The sequence below is a fragment of the Eleutherodactylus coqui genome, chromosome 2 (assembly GCF_035609145.1).
Source record: "Eleutherodactylus coqui strain aEleCoq1 chromosome 2, aEleCoq1.hap1, whole genome shotgun sequence".
In the NCBI taxonomy this organism is placed as follows: Eukaryota; Metazoa; Chordata; class Amphibia; order Anura; family Eleutherodactylidae; genus Eleutherodactylus; species Eleutherodactylus coqui.
This window is the reverse complement of record NC_089838.1, coordinates 228,433,711-228,450,200: the sequence shown is the minus strand read 5'-3', so window position 1 is coordinate 228,450,200 and position 16,490 is coordinate 228,433,711. Positions and strand designations below refer to the sequence as shown.

General features: G+C 39.5%; 1 protein-coding gene across 1 annotated transcript in view; it reads right to left on the bottom strand.

Moving 5' to 3' along the window:
- The window catches only part of WDR72 (WD repeat domain 72), a 210,291-nt gene that overhangs the window by 102,383 nt on the left and 91,418 nt on the right, over positions 1-16,490 (bottom strand). Inside the window, exon 14 of the mRNA XM_066592577.1 lies at positions 8,448-8,650. Coding sequence (XP_066448674.1) covers positions 8,448-8,650 — 203 coding nt within the window. The remainder of the gene's footprint in view (positions 1-8,447; positions 8,651-16,490) is intronic.

Genomic DNA, 16,490 nt, shown 5'->3' with positions numbered 1-16,490 from the left:
ACTGTGGAACTGGCCTAAAGTCCACAATGAAATCTGCATGTTTTACATTTGGATTTCGGTGTGGATTTACCTGTGGATTTCACTTATTGCATTGCAAATAATCAGATCCACTGTACTTCCCCCCAAAAAAGATATGCTGCAGATTTTCAAATTTGTAGCGTACCTGGACCCGCTGTGGAATGTTTATACAGTAAGGGAATGGAGTTTTCCAAAACCCTATTTACTAACATTATACTGTACTTTGTTGTGGAATTTCAGAACTGAATTTCAAATCTGCAACAACCCTACCCTGTGTAAATCCAGCTTCACACTGCAAGCACCGGGCAATGTCATATTTCATAGGGATACCCCCTATTAAGACATGATATCTGCTGCCACTAGTATCTCTGTATGGCATTATTGATGGTGCTATTAGGTCATTGAAAAAAGACAGAAATGAACATAAACAACGTTAAAAGAAGACCAAAGTTTGAATCTCTGTTTGAATCAATAAACGGTTCCATTCTGGGTTGCATCTGAATGCCATTTTTGGCTAATCAAGAAGGAACACCAGGATGGAAAGGCTTGGTGTAGACTGAACCCAGCCTTCCTTGTACAGTACCTCTCAGGGGCCTGCATAGAGCAGCAGCGTGTGTGCTCGACCTATGCTCCATACAGCTACTCATTACTGCGAACGTGTCTGTGGGAAGTGACTAGTCCCCCATTCTTGCAAATGGAATGAATACCAGCTGTCAGATCCCTGATGATCTAACATATATCATTTGTCCAGTGTATAGAAGAAAAATGTTAATGTATGGAAAGCCCACTTTCTAAACTCTTTAGTAAGGTATATATTTCTGTAGTATAATAATGTATATATAATTTATACATTAACGTATATAACCATAAACATTAACATTTACAAAACATTACATTTATGCTAGCCTAATTAATCATATTACATGTTTAAGAATACCACATTCCCATTGAAAGTGTAGGGCAAGTCAAGGTGACATGATCATAATGTGAGCAGGAACTCTTTACAACCTGTGCTTATGTTTCCTATGAATGTAGTTTTACATTGATGTGATAAGAGTAATGTATTCATATTATATCTAAAGATAAAAAATAACTACTGTAAGCTCTAAGTATTGTGGTCCTAGTAACTCAGATGTTGAATATATACAGGGTGGTGCAGAAGTAGTTCTATCATTTTAATGCAATGCAAGTACAAAACCAGTTCAAGGATGTAAATTGTAACAAATGAAAGTGAAAATTAAACATCCAGCAAGAAAATCTAATGTCGGTTTTCGACATAATGAACAACCATTGCATCCTGAAGTTTGATGCAAGCTTGAAGAGTATAAGCCTCATATTTGAATGCAATCCCTCCATCATTTAACTAGAATATTATTGAATTCCTCCGTGATAGCAAGCTTCAATTCATCAACTGTTGAAATGGAATGAGGTGGAGTAGTTATAGCCTTAGGATAGTCCAAATGCATTGCATTAAAAATGACGTAAGTACCCCTGCTCCACCCCGCACAGTGACATTCCTTAAGGCCGCATCCACACAGGCGATTTTTTCGCACGATTTTGTCACAATGCGACTGTTCTACAAATCACATGTATGTGCAGCCCATGCTTTTCTATGGGTTCTTCTATACCAGTGTTGTTTTGTAGCTTGCTACATTGTGAAGCTACAAAATCACGGCATGCTCTATACAGCCGCAATTTGCAATTTTTTCTAGCCCGTGTTTCCCTATGGAACTAGGTGCTCGATGAACCAATCACAGTCATTCAGTTTACTGGTTGTCCTTACTTGGATAACTTTTGGCAGTTATTAACCACTGCATACCAAGAACACCCCATGAAACGTTTTAGAGATGCCTTGATCCAGTTGTCTAACTATCATGATTTGGCTCTTGTTAAAACTGCTTAAATACTTATACTTGCCAATTTTTCCTGCTTCCAATATTACAACATCAAAAACAGACTACTGACTTTCAGCCTAACGTATCTGAACCACTAACAGGTACCATTGTCACAAGATAATCACTGTTACTCACCTTACTTGTCAGTCAATATATTTCCTTTTTCACTCCTCCTACTGCTAGGGTTATTAAACTATGTATCTTCTGTCTGCATTACATATATATATATATATATATATATATATATATATATATATATATATATATATATATATATATATATGTTATGGAGGTAATATGGACAGCATACAACACCATTGATTTGCATTAGTGTATTGTGATGTCCATTTCTTACACACATAAAAAAAATCACAGCATGTCCTAATTTGGGCTGTATCATGGACCACAATCGCCCATTAAAGTTTATGGAATAGTGTAAAGGCCCATTTACATGGAGCAATGATCACTCAAAAATCACTAAAAAGCGATCGTTTGAGCGATAATCGTTGCGTCTAAACACGCAGCCATCATGCACTTTTTGTGCACTGCTAGCTGATCGTTAAATTCAAGCCAACCTAAAAATTGTTGTTCAGCCTTATCAGCAGTTTTCCACGGGTAGTGCTGATAGCATTGTTTTCCTTTGGAGAATAAAGGAGCTGAATGCAGATAAGGGCCCTCCGGCTACTAACTGCCTTCAGCTAAGGCTTCATTTGCACACTAAATTGCTATTAAGTAGCTGAGTAGCTACTTAATAGTTTATGCAAAATGATCGCTCAAAGTTGTCACTCAAACTGTCGTTTGAGCGATCATCGCTCCGTGTAAGTGGGCCTTTACAGTTGCATGCGTATTCACTGTGTTTTTTACACATGTTGCCAAGAAACAGTGGGGGAAAAAAGTTACACCAATTGGGCCTTCTTGTGTTTTTTTTATGTGCATACGCCTGTGTCTTAAATAAAATAGAATTTTTTTAAAAGCAATGGGGGTTGCCTATTTTTCTCATAGAAGCAAACTTTCTTCCCAGTTGAACTAAATGACATCCAGTAGTTGAATAAACAGTGACACTCTTCATAATTACGTTACATGATATATTGTTCTTTATCTCTGTTGCTTCAGGTCTCATATTTTTAATTGCAATCTGTTCTATTTTCTGCGCTCCACGTTATCAGCAATTATTATCACCACCAATGTTATTATCTATAGATTAAAAAGCACATTAAAAATCAAGAACAACTTGTTTGTGTCATGTTATCTTATCTCTGAGATTTAAAGTTTTTAAGAAACAACCTTTAGTTGTTCCGCATTGTTGGCTTTTGCCCAAATTTATGAGACGGCATTCTGTAACTATTTAATGAAGAGATATTTTTTGTACTGTAATGATTTTTCTATATGTGATAAATTTATTTCATTCCATTGATAGTTTACTGTCACTATGCACATAGGATGAAGCTAATTAGTCAGCTCCAGCTTTCTAGGATATATCGCTGCATGAACTATAAAATAGCTGATAGAACGCTAGCTCCACCTGTGCTAGATAACATTTTATGGATGCATTTCAGTGTTCTGGCTATTTCTGAGAGTTCAAAAAAATAAGACATATACATCTAAGGAAATAGAATAAAAAGGATCTAAATGGTAATAATTATTTACAATAGTGATTATTTCTTGTTTCTATATGCAAAAGACTGCAAGACTGTTATTTATAGTTAGGATATTTTCCCATCTCCTTTGTAAGGTCCATATATGATTGTATAAATCTGTAGAAAAGAGCAGGTTACTGTGAACAAGAACCCAATATTGATTTTTCTGTGGTGCAGTAAAGCATCTCCATTCTATTTGGCTCCTGTCAGAGACACTCTTTAACAGCTGGAGTCAAATTGCACTATTTACAGCAAGAGTCCTTGTCAAGCAGACCATAAGTATTCTAACAATACACTATTCAAATGGTACTTTGCCACACAAATCGCTGACTTGATGAATGCCCTTTGTTGGATGAAGAAGAAACAAATCTCAAAGTTTTATTTCTATGCTTGTTAAGAAAATACTTTACATAAAAAAAACAGAATATTCAGCCTCTTGTTGTAGTTATATCTTGCAGCCTCGTCCGGAAGTGAAGGAGTTAAAATTGTTCCTTAAAACGACTATTAAAGAACGGAACGTAGAGATTGTGCTGTTGAAATTAATTAAAATCTGCTTAGATACATCAAAGATGCTTGACAACATTAATATGGATCTTGTGTCAACTGCATTTGTCACACAAGGCCAAGCAGTGGCCTTCTGTTACTGGGAGTTCACTTGGCACGTGCACTACAATAACGAAATAAGAATGGACAGGGGACCATGAAATTGAGGCATTCTTCTTTTGTAACCCAGATTTACATGAGCACAAATACTGTGACACAGCAAAGTCTTTGAAGTGTGGCTGTGCTGAACAGGCTTCTTCCTGCATTGATACGCAAATCTGAATAGATTAACCTGCAGGTGTCTTCGAAAGCATGACAAGAGCAGTAAGTGAGATATAACCGGAGGAAGCACATTGCCCCCTACATTGTCCTCTGCAGCGGCAGGCTTAACGCCGTATATTGGCACTGAAAATTAGAATGCTTGAAATGTTTTTAAAAATTTTCGCATCAAAAAAATTGAATTGTCGAGTAAGAAAAAATGGAAGAAATTTAGCTTACACAAAAGTAATAACTACATTTCAGTCCACCGCTACCATTGATAATGAAATAGCATTGTATTGGGACTGTATATGCGTCCAATGTGTGGTTGTGATTTCCCAACGAAAGAGTGCACAACTTTAAAGTATATATTCTATTAACTGGATAAAATGGATATTATTGATATAACTGAAACATACTCATTGGAGAACAGACATGTAAAATCCTCCCATGAAGATTCTTATTACATTGCTTTGCAAGCAGCCAACAGATCCTATAAAGGTCTACTGGCACTGTTATGTGTATATGTGAGGAGGATGTGATGGCACAACTAATTTTTGGCATCAGTTGTCCAATCTTTTCTAATGACGTCAATGTGAAAAAAAACCACAAAAGCATAGGGAAAAGCATGTCGGTCTAAACAATGACATTTGCAGATTGTTCTACACTTTAGTCAATGTAGTATATATGCATCACTTATGCAACATGACAGCATACAGTCTATGGCTGCTCTTACACATGAACGTGGTAAAGCGCCGTGAATTTCAAACACGGCGCCTTGCCGTGATTTTACTTTAGTTTTTGGCCGCAACTCCCTGCGGCTGAAAGTGTGTTTAGCGCACCCCATCATTGTGATGGGTGATGTGGTGTGCGCTAAACAGACAAATATAGAGCAAAAAGAGCTGGAAAGCACTGTCCAGTGCCGAGATCGACCGCATGTCAGCAGGAAACTTTACCCTTTCTATTGAATGGTTGAAATCAGCTGCGGATTTCAACGTTGTTTTTGTCATGGAAATGATGCAAATTTTGGTGCTAATTTTCTGCTGCTGAAATCTGTACCCCTTTTGCACAGTGTGTGAACGTACTCTAAACCCAGAATATGGTGCTAGTCGGAGAGCAAATGTACATCTGCTCATAGCAAGCATAGATTTCAATTTTTGACTTTAAGACAGACCAAAATTTGCTAACTGTCTCCCATAATGTTTCCTCATTAGAGATGAGCGAGCGTACTCGGAAAAGCACTACTCGCTCGAGTAATTTGCTTTATCCGAGTACCGCTGTGCTCGGGTCTGAAGATTCGGGTGCCGGCACGGAGCGGGGAGCTGCAGGGGAGAGCGGGGAGGAACGGAGGGGAGATCTTTCTCTCCCTCTCTCCCGCCCGCTCTCCCCTGCTCCCCGCTGCGACTCACCTGTCAGCCGCAGCGGCACCCGAATCTTCAGGCCCGAGCACAGTGATACTCGGATAAAGCACATTACTCGAGCGAGTAGTGCTTTTCCGAGTACGCTCGCTCATCTCTGTCCCTCATACAACAATTATCTAGTGTAGGCCTGCACAACATACAGCCTGCAGACTGTGACATGTCTAGTCACTAGCCTCTTGACATCATAGTCATGTCACAATCCATGGCATAGTCATGTTACACTAGCCATTGCTAGCAGTAAAGCCTAAACCTTACCACTAGTAGTTAGCAGTGGTAGTGGCTAGCGTGATATGACTATGCAGGGTAAAGGATCTTCAGTGAGCTACAGTCATGTGATCGACCATGCTGCACAAGTCAAGGAATGTCCTCAAGGCCCCCCAAAACATCGGTGCAGCAGAATCTTTCAACCTCTAGTATTTGCTACAATAAGTGTATTGTATAAAAAGTTATATATGATTTTGCTTGAGCTTTTCCTTATTACATATAGGGCAGCAGTGTGTACAATTATAGTTTTGTCTAAAAAGCAGTATGAATCGATGTCCATGCTCATATCTACTCATTAGTAGACAGAGCATCCTGGGGAGCCAAAGCTGTATATCTTTTTTCCTTATGGAGAGCACCTAGACAGTGAGTGAGGAAACTCAGAAGGCCATTCATGTTCCTGTGGGTAATATGCAAATAAGGAAGATGGACTAATACCTCCACAGTGCCACCTATTGGAATGCTTTAAGGTATGCTGCCTACCAATAGGTGTCACTGTGGAAGCATTATTCCATCTCCCTTATATGCCGTATATGGCATGTAGTGTACAATAAACTGATTGCTGACAAGAAGTGTAATACATCCTATGCAAATGGTAAGAAAACCTGTGTTTAAAAAGTTGTACCACTTAGCAAAGCAGTTTGAGAAGAAGTTTAATCATTAAACTATAGCATAGATAGATTTAGTGGCTTACAAAGTGAGCTGTTAAAAACCTATCCGTGGCCCCAAGAGGTTTGTTGATTTTAATTTTGACCCCTACCTACCACCAAGTTGTGCAGACCTGACCTAGTGTGTTGAGACTTGGCCTAACATTTCCTGATGAAGTACTGTAGGATGTACTGCTTATTGGTAGGTGAATGGGTTCGCTCTTGGAAAAACTCTCATGTGCTATATTGCTTGAAGTAGAACTATTATACCTAATGCCATGCTATCATCTGTCTCGGCTCACAAGTCTTGTGATAGCGGTTGGCACAGATGGTCATTAACATTGCTCTTGACAATAATTAGAGATAATTATAAAGTCACTATATTGTCAGTTGCTATTAATCACAATATTAGGACAAAGTGTGCCATACAGATGATGGCAAGATACTAATATTGTCTGATAAAACTTGACGTTCTTAAGAATTCTGTATCCTGCAGATTAACAAAAAGCCAGATAGCACATGCATCAGCCTGATGAAGCCACCTCTGAGCTCTGAAAGTTTGCAAATATCATTTTCCTGGTTGGCCAACAAAGGTTTTGCCTCTAGAATACTTTTACCATTTTGATACAGTAGTACCTAACACAACATGGATTTTTCTGGCTAACACGGTAAACGTCCACTTTTGCAGTACATCATTTTCTATTCTACAAACACCATGAGTGCAGATGTGTGGCAGACAAATCTACCCCATGTGAACATACCCTAAAGCTCTGTTTGCACAATGCAATTGAATCTTTTTTTTTTCTTGCTACCACAGCAAAAAAAAAAGAATTTTTTGCCACATTTTGCACTCAATCTTAGCAAAAAACACGCTTTAACCAAAATTTGTAAACAAAGATTAAAATTGTGTTCATAAAGGAATGCTAACTACATTCTTCTCTAAATACTTCCAACCAAAAGTACTCCTAAAGAGACAGTCACCATCTTTTTACACCCCTCTCTGAGGGCAGCACAAGGTAGTGACAGTCACACTGATTACAGTGACATGTCTGCTCTGTGGATTTGTGCAGTAATTTTGGAGAAAATTACATTTTATCGTAGCAGCACATGCAGAGACGACTACTTAAAGTAGTCCTGGATATTCATGAGCTGCAGGCTAGTCCTGCTCACCCACCCTTCAGCCAATGCCCGTTACTGCTCTCTGCCCATTACTGTGCATGCAGAGACAACTGGTAATCATTGGCTGGAGGGTGGGGTAGCTGTGGCTAGCCTGTAGCTCATGAATATGCAGGACTAGTTCTGTGTCTGGCCACTACTAATAAAATGGAAGTTTCTCCTAAACTCCTGCACAGAAATACACAGCAGACATATCACTGTAATGGTGATAACTACAGTATGTATAAATATAGCAGGATGCACCATTCAAAATAGGTGATGGTCACAGCTTCCCCTCCATGCACAATATCCTCTGCAAATGTTACAGAGCATGTCTAAAAAAGTCTCCTATAGAAGTCAATGGGTCAGCTCCTGTCTATTGTTTGAATAGCCCATGAAGCTGCAGCAAAAAATCCTTCTGCAGCAAAGGCAAGATTGCAGTTCCCAGTCATATATGGACAACTAAATAAAAAAAATCTACAATCAGAAAATAAAAATATATTAAATAAATGACATATTTTCACTATTTGATTTTAATTAATAAAAATAAGGATGATATATTCAGAAAAGTTGAATACATGAATACTACAACTATATATTCTGTTTCCTTACTTTGTTAGATGACTTCTCAGAATGCAGTAGATTATGAGACAGAGCTCCAAGTTTGTTTGAGTTTGATGACTTGATTGCTCTACTGTGCCGTTGTGTCTCGTGAGTAGCCATTAACATGGAGTCATTCACATCAATGGCAAAATCATCAGAAGCAGTAAGAATTGCTTTTGCCATCTCACCTGTTTCATGTCGTTCTAAAGTGCCTGATAAAAAGGAAAAAATATGAATTAAAACATATACATACTGTATGTACCAATACTGACCATAGACATGAAATTTTTGTTGTGCAATCCTCCCATTCTATGTCTATGGGGACAACCCAACAGGCGCTATCCAGATAAAATGTTGAACCATTTCTCAACCTTATTGTTTACCCTTCAGCCAGTGATGTCAGAGGTGACTGGAAGACACTCATCACCAGATCCCAGCTCGGCTGAGCCAATTTAACTAAAGTGAGTTCCACACAAAAATGCACCTTTAGCTATTCTCTTCTCACTTCAATTTTCAGCTGGACATCGAATCTGAGGGATGCTCATTTTGAAAAATGAAGAATCACTTCTACGATATCTAGTGGTCAGCTTAAAGGGGTTGTCCAGTTGTACATTATTGATGGTATATTCTCAGGATAGGCCTCAAATAGTAGATCAGTGATGGTTTACCACCAGGGAACTCCATCTGATCAGCTGTTTGCTGGCCTGGTGCTGTGAACTGATTTCTGCAGGAATCAGACAACATTGTTCCCACTACAGTGGTTTGGCTTGGTATTACAGGCAAAACTCCCATTTACTTCAATGGGAACATTGCCTGTAATACTAAGCCTGGCCACTGTAGTGGAAAAAGAGCTATTGGCTTCCTGCAGAAATCAGCTCAATGTAGAAGTGCACCAGGCTGGTAAACAAATGATTGGCAAGGGTCCTGGGAGGCAGACCCCAGACTATCTACTATTGATGGCCCTTGTGGAAAATAGGCCATTAGTAGTTTACTGGGCAATCCCTGAGGAAACCCAGGGCATTAGTTTACTGGGCAACCCCTGAGGAACTCCAGGGCTTTAGTTTACTGGGCAACCACTGAGGAATCCCAGGGCATTAGTTTACTGGGCAACCCAAGTATTTATGTATATAAAACCAATTAGAATCCCAAAAACTTAGTGTGATGACATTATCAAATGCACCGACCATGATATTACTGAATGTGATATTAGGGATGTGGCTGATTATCGGCTGACTGTGAAAAGGTATCAGGAAAAAGAAAACTAATCCTTCACATTGAACATCCGGTCTTGATCACAGCGAGGAGCCGGAAGTGTAATAGGAGGCAGCGCCGTCATGGATTTCCATAGGAGTGATACTGGCTATTACCCTTCTGGCGCTTACAAGCAATGGTGACATCCGGTCCGCTGCACCGACAATGGTCCAAACAATCAGCTGATCGGTGGGGATCCTGAGCAGCATGGCCCCATTGATCAACTACTGATGAGCTATCCTGAGTAGTTTAGGTACCAGAATACCCTTTTAAAGCAAATTTATCAGCCTGATCAGTAATTTTAAAGCCACTGAAAAGAAATACGATTATTAATTTGAGCCAAACGAAATTGCACATACTTTTCAATATACTCCACAGAGCATCATCCTGAAAAACAGAGTCTCGTATGTGAAAGCAGATGCAGATTGCACACAAGCACATTAAACCTCGCATTGTAAAGAAGTGTATACATATGCCCTCAGGCACATTATCAATTTCATATCGATGCACATTGATTTCAACTAGACTGATCTGATTAAAAATGGCATTTCCACAGCATAAGGCACATGTTTTGCTCCTGTCAAAATAGCCTTTTCAATGAGGGGAAAAAAACCAATCCCGGAGCATAAGCACTGCCCTCCTGTGTTCAAAAGCATAAATAACAAAAAGCATGCAATGAATAGAGACATTTATATGGAGCAATATGTACCGCTCCAAAGCATTTACAGTCTCCACTGCAGATAGCACTCATTCTCCCAGCAGGATACCTATCTCTATGCAGAGATAAAGTGGTCAAATGCAACCGAGACAGTAATTTTCATGCTTGTTCTAAAACATTGAATGCCATACAGTATTTGTGGCAATTCTGGAAAAAAAAATGATACATACGTATATACTTTTTTTTAACTTGACTTTTAGTAGTAGAGAGTAATGATACTTATATTGTAGCCTTGGAACAGCTTCTACCTCAGGCTAAAACTCCTAACCATACAGTATGTATATATTTATTATAAGGGTTTTCCGGGACATTAAAAATTTTTATAAAGGGTTAAAATGAAGAGAAATTGAATACTCACCTATCCCGGCTGCTCCCCGTCCAGTGCTGCAGCCCCACTTGCCTGCCTTAGGAAACCTGGAAGAAGCGGGCACGTGCCGTTCATCCATCGTGACCATGACTGCTCAGCCAGTCACAGTCTTCAGCGGCCATGGAAGAATCATCGCTATAGCCTGTGATTGGCTGAGTGGTCATGTGTGCAATAAATGGTACATGACCGACCGCCACTTCTTCCGGATTCCGTGTGCCAGGCACCAGGGCAGCAGCACTGGATGGGGAGCCGCCAGGATAGAGGAGTATTCAATTTCTCTTCATTTTAACCCTTTATAATTTTTTAAATGTACCAAAAAAACTTTTAACATTGTTCTCTTCCAGCATAAGTCTTAAAATCACTACTCCAATAATTCAATAACTATGACTGAAGTACATAGCTAAACTTCTGCTTAGTTTAAAGAGGTAAAAGAAACAGTAACCCACTGACTTGAACTATGGATATTCTTGACCACTCTGTCAAAAATGTCAGGAGAGTACGGCAAACCAGCCACTGGCTTTCAAGCACTCACTTAAATAGCTGAAAATCATTTGAGATCTCTGCTCTCAAATACTACAATCCCCCAGTGGTCCAATTAAGAATATGATTTCTCTTTCCACATATCAATATGCAGTACAAACAGCACAAGTTTCTAACTCTGAATCTAAAGTCTAGATACTTGGCGCATTTCTAGGAGAAATCTCCTTTCATAAAGGTGATTTCCGTACTTTAATTAACAAACCTTGAATGTGGCTAATGGTAAATTCACATGCGGCAGATTTGTTGCAGAAATTTCTACGACTGAAAATCTGTTCCATACATTTGAATGGGGCTTACAGAAATGCACACACATGCTACAGTGACAACTCCATTCAGATGTATAGAACAGATCTTAAATGGTAGAAATCTCAGCAACACATTTTGTAATTATAGAGCAGAAATGTAGAGATTTCCCTTATTTATTATATTTACTATAGCCACACTATAGCATTTTTTTTTTACAATAACACAACTAGTGATGATTTCTGCATGTTTGAAAGTTAATCATATATTAGTTTATCGATACTTATGATTTTTATCATATATACTCTATTTGTACGATTAGAATTTTAACTTATATTATATTGAAAAGAGAGCATTATAAGAGAAAGAAAAAAATCTGATTTTTTTTTGTTGACATTGCCACTAGAGATGAGTGAGCATACTCGATAAGGCAAACTACTCGAGCGAGTAGTGCCTTATTCGAGTACCTGCCCGCTCATCTCTAAAGATTCGGGTGCTGGCGGGGGGCGTGGAGCAGCAGGGGAGAGCGGGGAGGAACGGAGGGGAGATCTCTCTCTCCCTCCCCGCTCCCCCCTGCTCACCGCCGCAACTCACCTCTCACCCCCGCTGCAGCCGAATGTTTAGAGACGAGCAGGCAGGTACTCGAATAAGGCACTACTCGCTCGAGTAGTTTGCCTTATCGAGTATGCTCGCTCATCTCTAATTGCCACATATACAGCTAATCTACAAGCAGGGATACTACTGTCATAATTGTACAGATGACATGTTTGATATTCCGTGTGGGTGTTTGGCGCTTAGAAGTTTGTTTTATTATATCTATTTGCATTCTTAAAACAGTACATTTAAAGGGGTTGTCCAGTTACCTTTTTCAAATGTAAATATCAGCTGCATCTGTGTGAAAATAACAAACTCAGCAGTACTTAGCCATCCTCTGCAATCCAGTATTACATCTTCATGGTTCTCCTCCTCTCTGATGACAGCAGAAGTCAGGTGACAGCAGCCTGCCAATCAGAGTCCATAGCCACATCATTCAGAATTCCTGACATCATGACGCCCCGGATGTGAGTGCTGATGCAGGGCGGGGCAGCTGCGGCCTCTGATTGGCCGGTTGTAGTCACTTAACTTTCACTGTCAACAGAGACTGAAGAACTGCAAGGCTGCAATGTTGGACCTCTGAAGCGGAGGATGAATAAGTACGGCTGAATTTCTTATTTTCACACAGCTGCAGTTGATATTTTAATTTGAAAAAGTAACCAGACAAGCCCTTTAAGGGAGTTTGTCAACTAATAAACCCCTTTAAAAAGTTTCTAATTTGCATCAGCAGATATTATTGCAAACTGCCATTTGGGGCATCATTTCAAAATATACACTATATACAAATAATAATGCCTCTTAGCAATGTAGTGCCCAATGGATTCATGCCCACAACCACACATGCCTCCCATCCAATCAGTCCATTAGGGACCTTCATTTACATGCCACTTGTGCTTTAAAATGGCACCCAGAACAGGAGTCCAGAGGGCTATACTATGCAGTGATTTAGGAGAGGCATAGCATAGAAGGTCTGTCTTGGTAATAAAGTCTGTTTAAAATGTTCATGGGACTTTTGTGGTGCATTGTGGACCCTCGTCTTGATAATTAACGAAAAAAATATTTTTTTGTTCTTTTTTTTCTACCGTAACTAGAAACAAATGACATTTTCAGCATTTTCTTTTGCTAAAACTAAACCTATTACTTCAATGTCAGCTGTAAAACAATTATTTTAGCCCAACTTAATTTACAGCTATTATTTGAGAAACAGGTAGAATGAATGAAATGTGAGTAGAATCGGTCTTGCTTAGGTCTTGTTAGAAGGTATTTGTATGACAGTTTTGCTAATGGCAATGTATATAAGGCTTAGATAAGTCCTGTGGCTTCTGTTCGCTTTTATTCCACAGGTTTAAAATAGCTCTTCTGCTTGTGTCCCAGCTGGTATAAGAAGGAAGGAGGCCAGATTATTGATTTTGGCCTTTCTAAAAAAAAAAAGTACTGGGCATCAAGCAGCCTGAAGGCCGCAAAACATGTGACTCTAAAAAGAATCATGAAGGCCCCTGTGGCCAGAACTAATTTCCCCCCTATAGATGACTTTCTGTGGTTCATTATTACATATAAACCTTACACATTGAGATGACCTGTACGCTAACAACACAAGTACCCACTGCTACTGTATATTATCACCATTTCCCAAACATCCTACATCATTTATTGTTATTTCTCAGATTAATGTTAATGTAACTTATTCCAACGATGGTTTCAGAAATAAGAACCCTTTGCTGGAATTATGCTCAGTCCCCTGCTACTGATCACCCCTACAGAGGAGTATTTGTTCTCAGGCTAGACTGATCAATCGCTTTGATCTTGTAACATAAAGGTACAGTAGCCTTCAAATAGTACAGTTAGACACTGAGAGATCGAGTCTACAATAAGGCCTAGAACTATATTAAATGATAGGGGACAAAAGTAGACAAAAAATGGGCCAAAATATGATAGATAGATAGATAGATAGATAGAATTAGATTCTAAAGACACATCCCTACCTGAATCTTTCTAATATTTTTCCAACTAGAGTAAATAAAACAGGCCCTTGGAATGAAAAGCCTTCCTGTTAACCTTGCAGAAAGGACCTTTGTGTTGTTGAAAGTTCAGCTATACAATATTTATTAGGGTTTACCCATGTTATTTACTCCTGCTAGGTATAGTATAGTATATCTTTCTTCAATATAAAGTTTTTTTTCAAATAATACCCAGAAATGTTCTCAAGTCACAGATTGTAAATGTTACTTGCTTTCAACTTCCTGATCCTCTTGTTAGCAATCGGTAAAATCATCCATTTATAAAAAGATTACCTATGCTGATGTGAACATATCAAATCCGCAAGAACTGGTTCCTTCTATTTCAATGAAATTATTTATAAGACCGTTTTCTTTTGTAGGTGACTCAGAATGGAGAGATCCCCCGCTTGTTCTGGACCTCACATCTAAGGACTAGCATTTATAATTTAAAGGGGAAAAAAACAGCATCGTTCAGATTTATCGGGCCGTCATTGCATGATGATCCGCTTGCCAATGAAAAATTCTTCTTAATCTCTTATAGTCCTCATTATTATTTCATACATCTCTTATCTCCGGGACAGTTTTGACTCCATACATTTCGGCCTCATGTCCACTAGCAAAATTGAATTGCAGATTCTGCGGGTGAGATTTTGCCTATAGGAATATCATTGGCTATCTGCAGTCAATTAAATTGAATTTTGCACCCGCAAATGCATTTTAATCGATTTGTGTTTTTCACGCACAGGAAAAAAAACGCAGCATGCTCCATTTTAGTGCGGATTTCACGCGAATTGGCCACATTGCTATCTATAGGTGTGGATATCCGCATGCAAGAAAAAAAAAAACATTTAAGGCCGCCTGCAGACGGCCCGGTCGGATCCGGCTGCGAGAATTCTAGCAGCGGGACCCGACCCGAATGTCTGCAGAGAGCAAGCGTCACTCACCTGCTCCCACGGCCCCCGGCTGTTTGATATGCCGGCTGCCGGGGAGCCGGCGCATGCGCAGACCGGAGCCGGCGACCGGGGAGTGAGAAATAGAGCATGCCGCGATTTGTTTGCCAAATTGCAGCCGTCTGCCTAGAATTGCGTTTGCTTACGAAATCCTATGGCAGCTTCCACGGGCGGAAATTCCGTGGGAAATCCTGCCGCGGCATTTCCGCCCGTCTGCAGGAGGCCTAAAGCAAATCTGCGCGGAATCTGCTGCAGATTCTGCGGGGATTGTATTTTTCTAGTGGACATGAGGCCTTAGGCATTGCTAAAAAAAAATGTGTGCGCGCTTCAACATGCAAGTTTTCATGCACATTGCTGTTGCTAGAGATAAAAGATGCTTAGAATATTCACTTTACTGCATTGATCTGACAGATACCTTAGATACCTTTTCAATAATTGCGTTGTATCTGCTCCTTAAGGCCATGGGCATATGCAATGTAGGTCAGTGAAAATCTGACCTACATCACACTAGTTTTCTCTGCAATTTTCATGCATATACAAACAATGCAGTTTGGAGTAAAAAAAAAAAGCACAATTTGTATTGATGTACATGCATTTTTTACACATGTGGAAAAAATGATATATGGTTCAAGTGATAAAATTATGAAACAAACATATTTACAAAAACAGTCATTCATTAGGAATAATTAAAGGGTTGTCAAGGATTAGAATAACATGGCTGCTTTCTTCCATACACAGCGCCTCACCTATCCATGAGTTGCGTCTGGTATTCCATATCAGTTCCATTGAAGTGAGCTGAGCTGCATTAGCACAAACAACCAATGGACCTTGCAACCAATCTCTGGTCAAAATGGTACCAGACATCACTGGAGCAGCAATGTAGTAAGCAAGAGCCAATGAGGGACCAGTAATACACGGCACCTGCACTACGAGCAGAATATAATACCGCCTGGTAATTTAAAAGGCCAATCTGGCAAAAAAATAAAAAATCTATCTCGGCACCTCTCATCTGATTGTCTGTCCTACTCTGGAGGTCTTTCAATATATTGCAGCTACTTCTATGTAGTGAAGTTGCCTGTCTGATGCTTATTAGCCACTATCTTGAGGGTGATATTTTTTACTTTCACATCAACTCCATGATGCATCAGTACAGTATTAGCTAGAGGCTATACCATTTCTGCCTACTGGGGAGACAGTTTAATTATTATCATTACCTTCTATATTCACCTAAATAAGCTACAGACCATACAAATACAGTCAGGAGGATGAGCTGTGATCTTCTCTATTATAACTGTGTACAGGAGCTGTGTGATCACCATCAGTAACAGTGATAGGCGTGTCTCTGCCCCCCTCTAGGCAGTTTCTGTGGTAGGGTCCATGTCACAGCATCCC